The following is an 18,360-nucleotide window of genomic DNA, read 5'->3' as shown; positions in this document are numbered from 1 at the left end:
GAACCGTTTTTTCCTTTTGGTACGGAACCCTAAAAATGAGTGTTTTTAGACCCTTGTTATTTTAAATTAAAAACCGCACTGTTTACTTTGCACGGCATTTTAGCTCAAAAATTTAAAAGACACGGTTCAATTCGGCAGATCGGCATCGGCTCTACCAGGCTCTACCATCGGCATCCAAGTATACCGCATTTTAAGAAGTAAAAGAGTCAGGTACAAATGCTGCTACTTAGGTAAACTTAACGGAGAAATCCTTAAGTCGAATAACAAACAAGTCTACGAGTATCTACCCTAAAAATGTCTGACCTAGCAATGACTTTGTTTTCGCGATCTGTTTTTCACTTTATCTCTTCTTTTATTATTACATAAGTCAGCTATTAATGACGTGCTCCGCAATACCACTGGATATTTGGAACAATATACCTAAACCTAGTCCGCTACCTAGGTATAGGTATATTGTAGTAGTGCTCGTGTAGTTAGGTCATGGCTGGACCACCTAGATGTGGAAGGCTCATTGATTTGTAAACGTTACGGCCTTCAAATCTGCAGGGTGAGTACGCAAACCGTGAAGTGGTGACCTTATGGCATGGATACATAAATCATGCATTGCGACAGAACGGTAAAACAAAAACTATGGTTTTTAGGGTAGGGGGATACAAAATGATTTGTATTTTTTTTCCCTTTGTCCCTATAGTGTGGGGTATCGTTGGATAGGTCTTTCAAAACGAATCGTAATCGTTGATAACAATGATGATAGAAACAGAGTAGTATTAAACAGAAAAGGACATGACATCAGCCGTCAATTCCAATAAGCAGTAGGTAGATAATAATAGTTATTTGTTATACAAGGGTGCAAAGTTGTATTTTACCCGCGAGTGTGGAATCGAAACACGAGCAAGCGAAAGGATTCTATAGTTTAACTCACTAATTTTTTTACGATAATTCGAAACAGAAAACACTGGAAGTTGTGTATTTTTACGTGTCGGAACTGTCGGAGTCGGCGAGAAAATTTTTGTTGACAATGTTGACATTTCTGACAATGCGTTTTGAAATTGCATCGACTCAACTTGTGCGGTCAGAATTACATTCAATTCAACATCATTTAAAAAAACAAATATTTCTTATGGAATTTAAGGTTTATGACTTAAAATCATTAAATAGAGCTAAATTTGGTATTTTTTTATTAAATTCTCAACCATTTATTTAATGATAATTAATATCGAACGAACTATTATTATGAGCGTTTTACGTTTTGTTATCTGTCAAAAGCTACTTAAACACGCTCCATCCAAGGTCAAATTACTTTCCCCACTAGTGGATAAAATGCGTTTTTCCCCGCTTGTTTTAAAGGATAAAAGACGGCTTTCCGAGCTAGTGAGGGGAAAAATCAATTTCTCTCCCAATGCGTCACTGTGCCAATAAATAATTTGATAGTGCTCTTTTGTTAGTAAGGTATGTGTGAATGGGAATGCTCTCTTCTGCAGTGTCGTGCCTAGTGTATTGTTAAGCTCCAATTAAATAAATCTACAAAATTAAGTAGTTTTAATCCAAGATACAATAATAAGAAAGAAATTGAATACCTAACTATATTTAAAATAAAGATACTGTCCAGTGCCCACTTGTTTTGAGATACGTGATCCGAGTCATGTTTAAAAGTTCGTAACGGCGTATTTAATTATAGTGTACAATGTTATTTTTGTTTTATAAGTGCATGTCTTCCTGACATGACTATCTTAATCACAGTGTATTATTTGCTGTGCTCACACGTCGTACAGAACACTTCAGGCTGAATATAGCAAAACCGTGTAATTTTGTTATCTTATCGGGGTCGTTCACTCTTGACATTCAACTTTTCTGCCATGGTATTTACCTACGGCTGTTCTCACTATGCTGATACTATAAATTTCGCGGTGTTTCCTATCTAGAGACGCAAGTATTCATTCAGAAACGAACAACAATTTGATATCAATACCGGTGCACGCGTAGTACCGATATTGATTTGAAATTAGTGTCACTATTTATGTTTTTGAATCTCTCTTCCACGCTGCATGCATTATGTGGAGCATAAAGATTTAAATCAAATTGGCATCATATTTTACAATACGGAATATTAGGCCTATTCCAGTTTATTAACTAAAACTCGAATGTGCCTATTTGTTTTAGTATAAGTTAGCCACATTTTCATTGAGGTTAGTGCACTATCTAATCCGCTACGGTTGCGTATTAGGTTTAGCGTAGGCAGCCTACGCCCTCTACAGAACAAATAGCTGACAGACTTGCAGCAGTATAGTAACTGTCGCGGGTTTCCTGTCTTATCTGCCGCCGTTTATTTATGTTTTGGCACGGATACTCGCAATTGTATAAGTAGCTTGAGTTTGCAACGACACGACCGCACAACTGAATACAAAAAGTGTAAACGTAACATTAAATTATTTACTAAATAGTTCTTATGAAAGCTAAATTTAAGTTGTGAACATGACCCAGTTAAAAGAAAAGTTAGAAGATTTCATTTTAATTGTAACATTTATCTTTTACGTGTTACTGTTTCCGAAATACAAAGTAAGCTCATCTCCACTGTAAAAAAGAGTTTCAATTGTTGTCAGTGAACTAATGTTGTGTTGTTTGTTTATTTCAGACTCAGATGAACGGTGAGCACGCCGGCTCGCAGTGCGGTCTAACGTCCCTGCTGCCGATGTCGTGCCGCGGGCGCGCCGCGGCGTTTGCGCGCGACCTGCACTCGCGTCTGCGCAACCTCGGCGCGCACGACACCGACGAAAACAGCTGGCACGCCAAGGAGAACGGTGCGCCCCACCGGCACCCCAACCCCGCTCAGCACGACCTCGATACATTCTACGACTACGAGCTAGAATGCGAAAGCCCCTCTAGCCCCGTCGACGAGTTCGGCCCGCCCTTCATCGATCGCTCGCCCACCGACGACGAACCCCCTTTCTACGATGTCGACGGTGAACCCGCGGAACAGACAAAGTTGATGATGCCCGAAAAGAAACGGAACGGATTCAAGTTCTCCACAGCTTTTTACACAGAAGGGTCTCCCGTGAAAGTGCAGCCGGTCGCACGTGAAAATGGCACTGCCGATAAAAAACTGTTTTCTCCGATCACATTTGAAGGCTGCGCGCGACATAACAGTTATGATGAAATCGACTGCATCGCCAGGCCCTCCACATTGGAGACAGACAGACTGAGTCTTCCCACACTTAACAGTACGAACATAGACAGTGATTCGGAATTTGAATCAGCAAAAAGCGAACAGTCCGAATGTGTCGATGAAGTATTCTCGAACGAAAAACGACCAACAAACGATGTCTCGGCAGTCTTGGAAACTCTATCTCTTTCGGAAGTCGAGCCTATTGAAGAGGAAGCAGTAGTAGAACAAAATCAAGAAATTAAAGAAAATCACATCAATGTAGAAAAAAATGAAACATTAGAAATAGTGACCAGTGAAGTCCCCGATGATAAAGAATTATCCCCCGCACCTGAAATTGAGCCGTCACTTCTTAGCGTAGAAACAAATGATAAAGAGGAGCACGAAGAAACAGACGACAGACCTCAGAGGCTTCGGCGATGCTCGTCTCTTAAAACCGGTAAAACACCACCGGGCACACCCGGGCATAAGAAGATCGTTCGCTTCGCGGACGTTTTGGGTCTCGATTTAGCGGACGTCAAAACATTCATGGACGAAATTCCTGTCATTCCAAAGTCAGCGTACGATGACCTGACGGGATGCGACGTGGCGAGCTCGCCGCCCGCGCGGCCGCCGCCGCGGCTGGGCGCGCTCACGCTCGTGCCGCTCTTCGTGCTGCCGCGCGACGTCACCGACAAGCTAGAAATACAAAACGTGTGTCTGGAGAGTGCTCGGGTGTGTGACGGTGTCCACGTGACGATCTGCGGCTCGGTTCGCGTACGCAATCTGGACTTCAACAAGACAGTGCACGTTCGCTACACAATGAAAAAATGGAAAACGTATACGGACCTGCAGGCGAATTACGTTCAAGGCTCGTGCGACGGATTCTCGGACCGCTTTCAGTTCGTTCTATACGCGCCGTGCATATCGTCCGGGCAACGCCTCGAGCTGGCCGTCCGCTTCCAATGCAAGGGGAAGCAATTCTGGGACAACAACTGCGGAGCGAACTATTGCTTCGACTGCCTGGCGCTGGGCGCGCTGGCGCCGGCGGTGCCGTCCTCGTCGCCGCAGAGCACGCCGCTGCACCCGCAGATGGAGTGGCATCCGTCCTTCTACTGACGCCAAGGCGGGTAACGTCGACTCCGAGGAGCGCTCCTCACTAGTCACATTCCTGTGCCTGTTCCAACTGCGGTCAGTTCCTAGGCGTTACTCGGCGACGTCCTAAATTATTGAGACTTCGAGCTGTAAAGCGTTATTGTGATACATTTTAGCGTAGGTGTAGATATTAATGCGACGAGTGCGCGACTCGTACCGAGTGCCATTTGCAGTAACGACTTTTCGTGTTAATGTATATTTTATCGAATCCGTTTGTTTCGTACTTTTAACAATATACTAGTGTCCACAGGGACAATAAATTGTAGGAGTAGTGGAACTGCAGAGCGGTTCAGGGCAGGAGTGTCCTGTTCGAGAGATCATTGTGAATGCTATCATATTTTAGTACGTTTATACAAACAATAAGCCTTATGTAATAGATCTACCTATGTCGAATTATGAGCGGAACCGTCATGTAGTTAGAAAGATTTTAATATTCACTCTGTCATCTTATTGAACTATTTATTAAGATTATATCTGTGGTGACATAATAATGTCACCCCTGTTAGATCGTTGTAAAGTTTCTATTAAGGTCGATGTGTGTAAGACCGTCTACACGCTCTTTCGTCGCTTCTAACTCTTGCGCACACACACATACTCCACTTACAGAAGGTCGGTAGAGCAAAAAGAGCGAAGCTCTTCCTATCTGACTGTGTGAGCGAAGTACGTAAGTTTACGAGAGTTCTTTGCCTTGGGAAGACAACCAAAATTTTTATGTCGGTCTTATCCACATTGATTTTATTATTATTAGCGTTAACGAATATATGTCTGAGTACTAGGTAAGTCACGTATTAATGCGATCACCAAGCAATTTGTAGGTAACTATGAGGATTATGTGAACTGTTTTATACTTATTTACATTGATGTTATGAACTGGATATTTTATATTTTTGTATAGCCACGCAGACATGACATATTTTCCTATAAAGAACTGATATTAGTCGTTGATTCGGTTTTGAGATTTTAACCAACGAATGTTATAGGAGTACGAAATTAAATTATTATTAATTGTAAGCAATATCATACTATTTATTAGACCTTTCTTTATGTGTATATGTACCTGAATTCTTTTATATGTGGCCATATGAATTTAACTAAATCTACAATTATAAAATGCCATCTAATGAATTATTATTATTTGACACTTGTTTTATTAACTATCAACATAATAAATTAATGTGCATAATATCTTTATTTTGGTGTTTATTTTAATCCCGGTTATTTTAATAACGTTAAACAATAAATCAAACGACAGAATTTGATTATAAATTTAATAAGTACGGGTCATTTGCTCAGAAATAAATAAAACATTATTTAACTGTGGTCATCTATATAAATGACGCTAGTATTATAACTGTACAATTAACTTTATTTAACTTAGTTGTTTAGCTTAAAGGTAAAACGTTACTTAATTCCAACTTATCTACGTACAAGTCCGTACGCATTAATACAACTACTAAGCCAACATATTATATTTACACGAAGGCAAAAAATATATCACAATGCTTGGATGATAGTGAAATACAAAATAATACCATTAACTTATTATAACGAGTCTAAAATAAATAAGATCATCCAAATTTCTATAAGTAGGTACTTAACAATATAATGGGTGGTGTTTTAAAGCAATAGTAGCCACTTATACGCTACTTCCATAAGGATTCATTGAGAAATCGACCCTATTAACTGCAAACATTACGGTACTTATTGCTCGAAAACGTCACGTTTAGTGACGTATTTAATTAATTATACTACTTATCGGTATCAAGACCTCTCTTAGAAACAGGCACTTATTTTTATACAAAACAATACTATAAATAAAAGATATTGTTTGTTTTGATGCTTAATGTAGGTATTTGCTCGTATGATTACGATGTTAGTCTTCTTATTATTTTTAAGTGAAAGTGATAACGTGAACTAGTAGTTTTAATTGCTAAATATTAATATTACCATCCAACGTATAGAAAACAAAGTATATTGCAATGGCCGAGCATGCCAGACAAACCACTGGGCCCCTTCACTTATAACCCTATAAAGTACGTACATTACGTTTGCAACACATACTACTTCGATAATGAATAAATATTATGTCGTGAAAATAGTCAAGATTTTTTCAGGTATAAAATCAAGTCTAACTTTGTTCTACTTGTGTATTTCCAAATTGTTTATTACACTTCTTCCCCTCGTAGATTTTTTTCCTAAATATATCGAAAAGTTCGTCCTACAGGAAAATAAATCTGGATCCAGGCGATTAAGCTGTCGACTTCCTTGATAAATCGCATTGCTGTAATGATTAGAAACTTCAATGCCTTACAGATTTTATCAAGGAGATTGACAGTGACATCGCCTGCGTCAACTCAGCGCTGCAGCAGTACCTATTGCTGGTGCAGTCCGCATCTGAATGAAACCTTAACACTGCGCAATGCGTTGACATTTTATGACAATACGGCAGATGTAAGTATATAACATCGGTGGCAAACAAGAATAAAATCAGACGAAGTGGTAAGTGAAGCCTATGGAAGGTAAATTGTTAGTCCAGGTAGGTCATCTCTCCGTTGTCAATCTTTTAAAAACCTTAGCACTACTTGATGAGTGTAAGATTTCCTTTTCATTAGTATTTGGGCTCTGGATGAAAGGCACTTTTTATATCCAATGCGTTCTCCATAACGACGTGATTTCCTCAATGTTGGCATGTATTCATTATGATTTTGGCTTAAGATTGCATAAAGAGAGCTCTCGTTCTTCTGTACTGTAAACTATTTATTTTATAGTTGGTCAAACCAAATTGTCAGTAAATAAGAACAAAAAAAACGATACTTATCCTTTTCTTTTGGGTGCTAGTACTAGTGTAAGACAAATATAGTATGATTCTCTGTCTATGTTTGAAATGAGTCAGTCCTTTGACGAACTATATTCACGACTATACGCATATAGCCATGTCAACTGATGCATGTTATTCTGTGTATCTTAGTATAGTCTGATCACCAAATCCGTGTATTCACAATCGTCCCCGCCAGTCACAGGAATAGTGTATTCATATAAATCATTCCCATTTGTCCCCGCCTTATGTATGGCGGCGGTTACATGGGGTGAGGGCAAATGGGAATACACCAGCAAATCTTGAAAATATAGGTATTAAGGTACAACTGTTAGAAAACTAAGGAAGTTATGGTTGAATACACTCAACCATGTTCAACATTCCAATTTTGCCTACCTAACTTGTAGATATAGGTACATTTACTCAACAAAACTACCTACAACGATTCCTTTATACTCTTCTCTTTATAAGCGTTTGCACTGCTTTCAACAGTTTCACAACTAACACAAAAATGTTCATTGGCCTCACGTTGTACCCAAAATATACTCAACACTCAAATCTCGGATATTGTGTCACAGCCAGCAACTGTGTCAGTAGCGGCTGTGGCTACACTCGTCGGAATCTGTTGGCCGCGCGCCGCTTGACTCGCTGCGACGCCGGCGGCGTTACCCCGGGTTCTCGCAGCGCCTTGAGCTGCAGGTGGAGGCGCTGTTTGCAGAACTCGTAGAATTCTATTTCACGGGTGAAGTTGGCGCGGACCATGTTCTTGACCGCCTCGGAGACCGGCGGCTTGAAGTCGTTGCGGTTGATGCGGTTGAACCTTAGTTCCTCTGGAATGGAAATAGGTAGTCATTTTAAAATCTAGGTATTGTAGAAAATGAAAGTTATTAAAAGGTTTTTAATGTAAAATTCATAAAATTAATAAATATAGATATCAGTGGGTATGCACATGCAGATACAGAATATAAATTGCGACATGATTGAATTAAATCGAAACAGTTGTAGGATTTCTAAGATATATAAATTGCGACATGATTGAATTAAATCGAAACAGTTGTAGGATTTCTAAGATAATTGAGATTGCCGCGTTGAAAAGTCAGGCGTACCTACATGCAAGCACCGACAACCACCCAGATTTGATGCACTTTGCTAATCCACATCCGGCAGGCGTCAATTTGTAACTTTTACCATTAGATGATGATGATGACTTTTTACCCTAACACAGCTTGGACGTCCCGCTAAAAATAGCCAACAGTGTAAAGTTCATACCTTCGAGCCCTCCAACCACCGCATATTTGCTTTGCCGACATGCTTAATTTAGCTGATATGATGATGATGACTCATCCGAATACAGCTTTTTTTAGACGCGCCGCTGAAGAAACGCGGGATGTATCGCTCGAGAGCCAACAGTGTAGAGTTCATATCTTCGATTAGATACTCCAACCACCGCATAGTATTGCTCCGCCGACATGTTAATTTAGTTGATACGAGAATGACAACTCACCCCAATACAGCTTAGTGGCGCCGCTGAAGAAACGCGGGATGTATCGCTCGAGAGCCAACAGTGTAGAGTTGATATCTTCGAGCACACCGACTACCGCATATTGCTCCTCCACGACACGCTTCGCGCGCTGCAGCGCCTCTACGCTGTTAAACGGCCTGGAAAATTCAATAAAACAATTATAGTTCATTTTTTCTAGTCTAGAGGCATTCCACAGAGTTTTTTATTTTACCGAAAAATTGGGCAATTTACAGAGATTTATATAAACAATTAGATAAGGCAACATCGGTGTCCCATACTGTGCATTTATCGTGAGAAAATATGGAAACTTGATGGTGTGAGTTGGCGCCCGAGTTTCCTAGTCTAGCCTTTGCTTGGAGGGACTGGGATTGGCATTTTAAACCAGAGTAGAGGTTTAAATGCGACCAAGAATTATAATTACTAGATGTCGCAACCTATATGCATCGTACAGTTTTGTTTCCAAATTGACAAGATGCTCCATTTATTTTTTCAATTGAACCTAATGTACGCCGCTAAAAGTAGTATCTTAACGCAACTGGGAACTCGATAGAAATCAAAATTTTGGTACAACTTTATACATGCCGAGCCTGTTAAAAAAGTAGACCTGAATAAAATTGCACATTCATGGTAAAATAAAAATATCTCAATAAATAGTCAATAAAATCGGATTTTAAACACGTGACAAATTTTGGCAATTGCAAACCTAGTGGTACTTTATAAAAACGCGTCCAAGTAAAAAGCCAAGCAGTGTCTCGTCCGGCGGTTTTTGTGGCGCTAATAGAATGTCATGGAGCTTTTTATTCGCCGGTCGTTAACTCGTTAAGCGACGTGGTTCGGCGCTTCTTCATAAAATAAGTGTAAAGAAAAACGTTATTTTAAGTAAAAAAAAAGTCTGGCTTACTTGAATATCTCTTTGGCGCTTGGAAAATAGACGTTATTGCAGTAGATGACTAGTATAACAACAAGCAGGCCCGGATTATATAAAAAATATTCCTATGCAGTAACTGAACGCAACCGTTGGGCTCGGCTAGTATTCGGAGGCTTTTTTAAAGCTCCAATAGCAGTGCTCCACGTATCATGTATCGCGGCCAATCAGAGGTACCTATATTTAAAACCATTTTCTACTATTCAAATTGCGCAATTTCACTCTTTTAACAGCCTCCATTATAATCAACACAACACTTCTGCACTTAACCGTTTGTCAAAGAACCCTTGTACCTTTTGGAAGATTTCAAATCGAAGATTTTTATTTGAGTCGTCGAGACCTGCACAGCGGCTATACCCTTCTCCATCTCAAAACCATTACTAGGTTGCCTGGGCCCCTAGGCCCGGGCCTTGTATGGGCCTAGGCGGAAATCCGGCCCTGACAACAAGGTCTTATCGATACCTCTGTTATTGTGGATCGATATTAATATTTTCACACCACATGCTCGACATTGCCCAATTATATATCATGCAAACCTCACCTAAAGTAAGTCCTACAATCCGGCACACTACACGACACCATCTTCACTAAATTACTTTATTGTACGTTTTCTTCCTGATTTCTTTTTATTTTCAAGATTAAAAAATACGGCAATGCGCCCCGGGTCGAGTTGGGCCGCCTGTCACTCAAAAATGGTTACGTTTTCTCATTTGTAGTCTGACTCTTTCGCACTCATGGGATGTTCATATACGTGATGGCTTCCCTTTCCCACACTTCAGCTCTTTATGCGTAAGCATAAATTTTAGGTCTGTGGTTTCTAGTAAGTAGTAGCCTTGCTTTTTATCTCTATCTGTCTCGCAAAAGGTGAGAAAAGTAGAGTATTCTCCTTTGGGATAAAGCTGTTTTCGTCTTATAGGTAATAGTTATAATAATATCGCTAAAAATTTCGGGCCCGTGACATAAAACATTTCAGGAGACCTTCGACGTATAAGATATTATTTAAGAGGCCGTAGTCGATTTTGGAGCAGCAATGTAAAATTGACAGATGTAGTCGTTGAAATTATACACGTTTTGTTACGTAATATCTAAATAACAAGTATTGGTTTCTATTAGCACGTCTCTCATCTTGCCTTTTAATAATGAGGTCGCGAGCGTGCGTCACCGGTAATATATGAAAAGAAGGGGCAGTTTTTAAAAATTTATGGTGGTAAATTATACAAATTGATGTATAAGAATAGTTTCAGCAAATGTTGTAGATTGTTTAAGTATCAAAATTACGTTGAAATTAAGTCGATTTTAAGAGAAATTGTCACTTGTTTTAAAGTAATTTCTGGAGAAAATTGATATTGTCTAACTTTCATCTACACTACTTCAAAGTCATAATAATAAAAATGTAGTCTGATAAACGTCAAGTACAGGATATGTGTAATACAAAATTACCATGTTTAGCCATCCAAACTTTACGAAATTTACAAATAAGAGCGACAAAATCAGTGCTTTACGCGAGTTTACCTAAACGTCCATCAGAAAAGCAAACATTACTAATTTAGTGAGTCTGTTTTCAAAAAATTGATCTGATAAAAGGTAAGATAAGAAGACGTTCTAATAGAAACCAGTACTTGTTATTTCAATTAGGTAACAAAAGGTGTACAATTTCACCGACTAAATCTATCAATTTTACATTTTTGCGACTAAAATCGACACCGGCCTCTTAATGTCCGTAGTCGATTAGAATTTGCTAGCGCAGTGTGGAACCCGCTGTATAAAATTCATGGCGATAGAATAGAGAAAGTGCAAAAAAAGTTTGTAAAAGCAATTGATTCTCGCACTGGTAATAAATACATAGATTACACTACCGCTATGAAAAGACGTAATATATCTCCCTTGAGCTTGCGTCGCGAACGCACTGATGTTATAATTCTGTATAAGGTCATTAACAACATTATCGACGCCCCTGAGTTATTAAAATCTATTTCCTCTAGAGTACCCCGTCGTTGTGAGCGAGCGTGTAGAAAGAAGAACCTCTTTTATATTCCTCGTAGTCGAACTTCATACGCGAGAAACGGTTTCATTAGAAGAGCATGCAGGATGTATGATGATAAATTTCAAAATTTCGATATTTTCTATAACAAGTTTTGTACCTTCAAACGCCTGACCTTGAAGTGTATTAATAGGCTTTAACAGGCTTTAATTGGAAAATTAAGTTTAATTGCACTTTTGTCTGTTTTTACAATTAATCCATTTTTGTTTTATTTTTTCTATTCTTGTTTTATTTTTGTTAAAATGAAAGAGTATTTTTGTAACATTGTATTGACAACTTGGAATTTCTATTTCTAGTTTAATTTAGTATTTATATAAGTCACATGGTTTTCATACTATTTTTTAGGAAACTGTAGGTCTATAAGTCTATTACCCTTTATTGTAACAACAAAATATAAGAAACTGTTTGTTTCTAAATAAAGAAAAGAAAAAAAAACAGTGCTTTATCCCCTCGGTGTATAATCTACTATTTGATACTTCTCTATTTTTATGATATTGACACAGATTTTCAAAATGTTTTGTCGTTGAAGGTTTTTGGAGAAAATTACCGTTTTTTTCAAGCCAGGCAATCGGCAGTGGTGGAAGTTTATGGTAACAATTAACCGTACAAACGTACCAATCAATTTGTCAAGCAAATATAGTGAAAAAGTTCAAGAAATACTGACGTGCACTGAGGTTCGTGTCCACAAAAGAAGAGCGTCTGCCGGCGGTGATCTCCGATGCCCTCGTGCGTCTCGCCTTCCACGTAGCGGCACTCGCGGTCGCCGCTCAGCACGCACGTCTCGAAATCCTGAAAGCACAAAGGTACAGTTGATACAGATGATTAGACAGTAGTCGGAGTTGAGAGAACCCGCCGCCAAAAAGTCGCCCCCATACAATCGAAGTAACCTCTCTACTATAAAAACTCTCTATTTTAAAACGACATATACTAAAATATTCTGTATTCGCCATCTGTATTCCCTGATCAATATGACCTCGGTCTCTTTAAAACAAGAGTGAATAGGCTGTTACTGAACCGGTGAGCTCCATCTTAGGCCCTGTCTTCACTTTCCATCAGGTGTGACTAGGGCCAATTGCCGATCAGTTTATAATAAAAAAAATAAAAATAAAAATAGCTTTAAACTTGGCATGAACATTTAAGTATTAGTATCAAGTATCTACCTATGTCATTATAAAATTAAAGATGGATTCTTCGATTGTCTGGCGGTGGCGATGTTCTTGTGACTCTTAATTGAGAGTGCAGATATAAATATTTATAGATGTATCTTCGAATTCTCGCATCATTGATTCATTGAACATCTTAAATCATATTTGTAACATTTTATTAATATAGAATGTTATTTTTCCTTTATATGATAACACGCTAGCTCGCAACCGCTGCCGTATTTTGTGGGCGCCTGCAACTCCGGAGGTGTCGCATGCGCGTTGCCAATCTTTTTAAAACCGGCCAAGTGCGAGTCGGACTCGCGCACGAAGGGTTCCGTACCATTACGAAAAAAAAAACAGCAAAAAAATCACGTTTATTGTATGGGAGCCCCATTTAAATACTTATATTATTCTGTTTTTAGTATTGTTGTTATAGCGGCAACAGAAATACATTATCTGTGAAAATGTCAACTGTCTAGCTATCACGGTTCATGAGATACAGCCTGGTGACAGACAGACAGACGGACAGACGGACGGACAGACGGACAGACGGACAGCGGAGTCTTAGTAATAGGGTCCCGTTTTTACCCTTTGGGTACGGAACTCTAAAAACCTATACTACCTATATAGGTACAATAACAATCTATGTTCTGATTTAAGTGAAGTTTTGTTATAGGCATCTTCTAAAAAAATACATTTATTTACATACAAGATATATACAGTGGTACTACGTAAACGAAATTAATAACTAGCTTAAATCTAAAATAGGCCCTTGAGGCATTGTACCAAGGATGCAATGGCATCTTCTTGAGAATAAAGATTATTAAACCTGAATTTTGCTCGGATGAAATTGTTAACAAATTTTGATGTGTCTATGTTTGATGGTCTATGGTGTGATATAGGAGACAGCGTAAGTTGTGTTACTCGGCCCTAAGGCCACTGTCCGTGCGGGTTTCTCCTGATTTGTCCTAGTAAGGAGCTCATCCCATCCGGTTAGTGTCTAGACGAGGTTTTTAAGATTTTCGATATTTTTATCCGGCATCAGTAACGTGCGTAATTTTAACCCTACTAGTTGCAAAATAGGTACACCGCTCGAATGAATCAAGAATTTTATAATTTTCGTACCTACCTAACAAAGTGAAAAATGGCGCTAGGAAATTAACAATGTATTTATACTTATCAGTAGGTATACTTAGGTAGACATCTAATTAAATGCTAAGCATTACGCAAATTGCAGTTTGATTTCCGGATTTCGTAAATATCTTTAAAGAAGTTGTATTTTTATGACTGTTATCCTTGTTAAACTGTAATTCAAGTCAAGTTTAAATCCGCTGTCGAAGTACCCAGCTCGTCTTATGTATCAGCTTGGAACCGCTCCGCTACGCGATTGGCAGTTAGTAGATAAAGATACTTATCTCCCACAGTTAAACGTACGTAAGCCATTGTTGTAGCAACACAATTATGCAAATATCGGCTATATGGAGTTTGCATATTGGCAAATACCAAAAAACAACATCATTTAAATTTCCAATTAAAACGTTAGGCTTTTTGCTGGTGGTAAACTAATTTATTTTTTGCAGGTTCGCAACGAAGTAACATCGTTAAAATATTTAAGGGAGTCTCTAGACATATCGACGTTATCGAATTAAGACAGGAAGAGTCCTTACAGATATCAATGCAAATTGGTCCTTAACCAAACAAATTATCAATTGTTTTGTTTCGTTTTGTCTTAAGGATGACTCACGTTAGACCACGTGATCACCTGTCATGTCATAGAAAAGTAAGCGCCGGAAGCTTAGGCCCGGACACGGCCCGGTCTAATGTGAGTCATCCTTTATGCGATATCGTGCGTAATGCGTAGCAACCCCTGTAGGCAATGAATACATGTTACGTAGTACGTAAATATTATTTATATGCTGACACCAACTACTTGCCTGAACTTTGTGCTTTGTGTGTGTTTAGATAGATAGAATACTCTTTATTGCACACTTCAGTAGAAGATACAGGTTTAGGAAATCCTTTAACTAAAAATAGAGTTAGATACACACATACACACACACAAGACATACAGTCTTACAAGCAGTCTTATCGCTAAAGAGCGATCTCTCCCAGACAACCTTAGGGTAGCGGAATCTGAGAATTTAATCAAAAATAGTAAGTAGGTGTTGCAAATTTTTTATGAACCCTACTTAATACGCACAATTACAGTAAAAAAGCCTATTTCATAGTTCCCTGAAACAAATAAGAGCTTGATTCGAGACGATGGCTGTATGCACTCAAATGATATTCAAAACGATCAAATTGAGTTGTACCTATACGTATTTTAGACCGGAAGTCCAAACATAATGCAGAAAAAAAAACTGCTGAATGTTCAGTTCAGCATAATCAGATTTTGAGTCGATAAGTGTGGTGACTCCCTAAGACTTGTAACTCGAGCGTCTGAGCACACAAACTCTATTGTGTTGGCCGTTTAACAATGGAATAATTAACACGGAAAAATCTGCAGTGACGCGCAATTGTCGATACCATTAATTTCCATAACACGATGGTGTGAGCTGTCAGCGGTCGCTGCGGGCGCTGGCCGGGCTGTTAGTGCCCGTTCTGGTACCGTTTTACAATTAGGGGCACGACCACATGCACGTTACGGCATAAGATAATGTGACTGGACGGACGCAAACAATTCCAAATTCTATTTAATATGACCGCGTGCCTAGTGATGTCTGATGCAACTTCCATTATAGTCATTTCCGATCTGTTGTTCCCGGGATTAATTCTCAAACATAGAAGCATTTACGAGCAATACAATAGCAACGTGGAAAAAAATCTGAAATTTAGGTTCTGTGTTTGTATGTTAAATTTTTTGTTGCATTCAATTATTTTACATGAATAAACTGCTACTAAAACGCACTGAAAAATCCTAACTTTTGGAAATTTGTACATAGTTACTCATTGTATTAGACCAGCTTTGATTTATTCAGGAGGAAACTTACCTAATTTTGCTTAATAAGTAGGCATGTTTTGATTGTCAAGTTGTCAACTAAAACTTTGAGTATCAATTTTAGTTATATTTCTACATCGTGGCGTTGAGACAAAATCAGCTAACAGGTACACTGAAATAGCCGTCATATGCGAAAGAAAAAGTGACCAGACCTGCAGTGCCCAGGGCTGGAGCTCCCCGCCTGAGATATTTCAGTTTATAATTTAAATACCTACATAGTAGTCTTTGTGCTTTAAATAACACAAATAAAAATATTTTCATAGAATAATTTGATTTTTTTCCTAAGAAAGGTAGAATATCTCTGAGAATGTAAGGAATATAATTAATAATTTTTGGTGATACATTTTTCTTTTCTTATAAAGTTTTGTATTTTTTATTATTAATAGAGACTTTTAAATTTAAAATTTGGATTGGCGGTTATTCCTAGGAACCATGACATCACTACCGTACGGCGCTACTCGGTGCAGCTAACGTGACCCGCTCGAATAATGAACGCAGTTAACATTCCCGGTCCCAAACCAAATTATTAATTAATTTTTTCCTCTCACCAAATCTCCGTTCAACATCTGGTCGAAAACATTTTAATGATGCTTTGCTGTCTATTTGTCCTCCTACATATTGTTACGTAACGTACATTTAAATTGATTCACAGGTGTTTAGTACCGTTTTCATTATGTAAACTGGATAATATGAGTCTCTTATCGAATGAGCTACTGGTATATTCAAATTGGATTGAAAAAATATAGTTGCAAGTACGTTGGTGTAGATGTCTTGATAATAGTACATTTCGATGCTAATGCGGAAAGTATGTCATTACTCCACGAGTACCGAGATATCTTGCCACGAGCCGTAGGCCGTGCCGTAGCCGAGGTGAAGAAATACTTTCCGCACGTGTATCGAACGACGTTTTTTTAATACAGTTGCGAAAAAATAAGAAAAATAACAAGTAAGGAATAAAAACGATATCGAATGTTGCTTTTGGAAACATGGCGTTTCGGCAGCTATTCCTAACTCTACCTTCCATAGCTATTCCGTTCCATTCAGACAACTTATAAGAACGGTTTTTCAATCTTAAATATTAAAAAATTAACGTGTTATAATGATGAAGAGGTAAGTAATAAAATATGAAATATGTATATATTCGTATTCTTACATTAACAGTAGGTTTTTATGTTGGTTACGACGTTTAAAGGAAACTAATATTAACACTCATCAATTGGAACAAGTATAAATTTAAAAAAGTTGGAAAAGTAAAAAGCACTAGTTCGCGAATACCAACTTTCCGCACGCTAAACAGCTACGTAAAGTAGCACTTTTTGAGCAACTGTATTAAAAAATATTTATGACTAAATATGTGATAGGATATAATTGGTGATTTTTAACTGTAAGATATTCTCTTAATTGTGTTTCGTCTTGACCCACTACCCACTAGGTGACTTATCAGCCAAATCAATTAGACGCCTAAGTAAACGTTGTTCTCATTTAAAAACAATTTGATGGCATTTAGATCAAAGCGCATCGATCAGATCGTGATTATCGATTTTTCATGCAGCCAATAAGTAGCCCATCACAATCGTGGGTCGTGACAGATTACTTTTGGTAGTATAACGGGACGTCCTACGGCGTTCAAAAAATGGAAAATCAAATTGTCTAGATATTGATTTACAATACAGATCAGTATCACAATCGAAACTCAATATGTCTGCAATAAAGTCGTGGAACTGTGAAAGCTACTAATTTTACGAGCTGTCGCTGTCGATACCAGTTCATATTATTATTCTACTTTTGGACTTTTCCATTCTACATTATTATTTGCATCATTACATTTGGTCACAACTAAAACGACAAATGAAAGACGGCGACATGCACCCGTATGTAACCCGTAAGCATCCTGACACACTGTGAAACCTTTTCACATTTTAATATTTGATTGGCATTACATTGATTTAAAAAGTAAAATTATTACAAAACGTTTTATGCCGGGCCACAAATAAGTTTTTTCGATTGTACCTACCTACCTTGGGAAATAATAGTTACGGTAAATATTTGAATGGTAGGTAACTTTTCTATCTTTTATTTGGGTTTTGTATTGGGTGGCAAAGATGTAGGCTAACTGGCGATCTGCAATAAAGTAAGCATAAAGGCACGAGTAAAAGAATGTTTATAAATTGGCCTAAAACAAACTATGATCAATTATCGGATCGTTTCCTTGGCGCCTGCGAATTACACGTTTTTTTGGGCATGTGTTAGTGCAGGCAATTAACGGGCGCGCACGTGACCGATTGTGGCGATTCATCGCGAACACCGATGGATACAATACACGGCTTTTAATTGAGCAGGTGAACGAGGGGTCGTACTCGTACCTAATGTATGCTGGGATTTTGTTCATACACAACACATCACCGGAGGACGTAGTTGAATGACCAGTATTTTATGAGCCTCGCCAATGTTACGGTCATTTCTTCTTCAGCTATCTACAGTAGTGCTGCTTTGATTCTGGGAACGATTCGAGTATTACTGAAACTGAACTTACTGAACTATGTATGTAGGTATTTACTTTATTATATACATATGCAGCTTAGGCATTTAGTGTGTGATAATTTATTAGACTTCAGTATTT

General features: G+C 38.3%; 2 protein-coding genes across 6 annotated transcripts in view; one reads left to right on the top strand and one right to left on the bottom strand.

The window, feature by feature from the left end:
* The window catches only part of LOC134745123 (glycogen-binding subunit 76A), a 60,869-nt gene extending 55,384 nt beyond the window's left edge, over positions 1 to 5,485 (top strand). For 4 of the 5 annotated variants that reach the window (XM_063679088.1, XM_063679089.1, XM_063679087.1 and 1 more), the window contains one exon: positions 2,633 to 5,485. In XM_063679088.1, coding sequence (XP_063535158.1) covers positions 2,633 to 4,258 — 1,626 coding nt within the window. In that variant the 3' untranslated portion in view covers positions 4,259 to 5,485. Of the gene's footprint in view, positions 1 to 2,457; positions 2,557 to 2,632 lie in introns of those variants that run through there. The other variant, XM_063679085.1, reaches the window with a different exon arrangement.
* Positions 5,486 to 5,548: 63 nt separating this feature from the next.
* LOC134745214 (heparan sulfate 2-O-sulfotransferase pipe) overlaps positions 5,549 to 18,360 on the bottom strand; it is a 106,189-nt gene continuing 93,377 nt past the window's right edge. The window contains exons 8-10 of the mRNA XM_063679211.1: positions 12,262 to 12,386; positions 8,614 to 8,768; positions 5,549 to 7,939 (exon numbers count right to left, since the gene is read on the bottom strand). Of these exons, the coding sequence (XP_063535281.1) occupies positions 7,716 to 7,939; positions 8,614 to 8,768; positions 12,262 to 12,386 (504 nt within the window). The 3' untranslated portion in view covers positions 5,549 to 7,715. The remainder of the gene's footprint in view (positions 7,940 to 8,613; positions 8,769 to 12,261; positions 12,387 to 18,360) is intronic.

Source organism: Cydia strobilella, chromosome 11 (genome assembly GCF_947568885.1).
Source record: "Cydia strobilella chromosome 11, ilCydStro3.1, whole genome shotgun sequence".
In the NCBI taxonomy this organism is placed as follows: Eukaryota; Metazoa; Arthropoda; class Insecta; order Lepidoptera; family Tortricidae; genus Cydia; species Cydia strobilella.
Note: the sequence above shows the minus strand (reverse complement) of the source record. Positions and strands in the feature narration are given on the sequence as shown.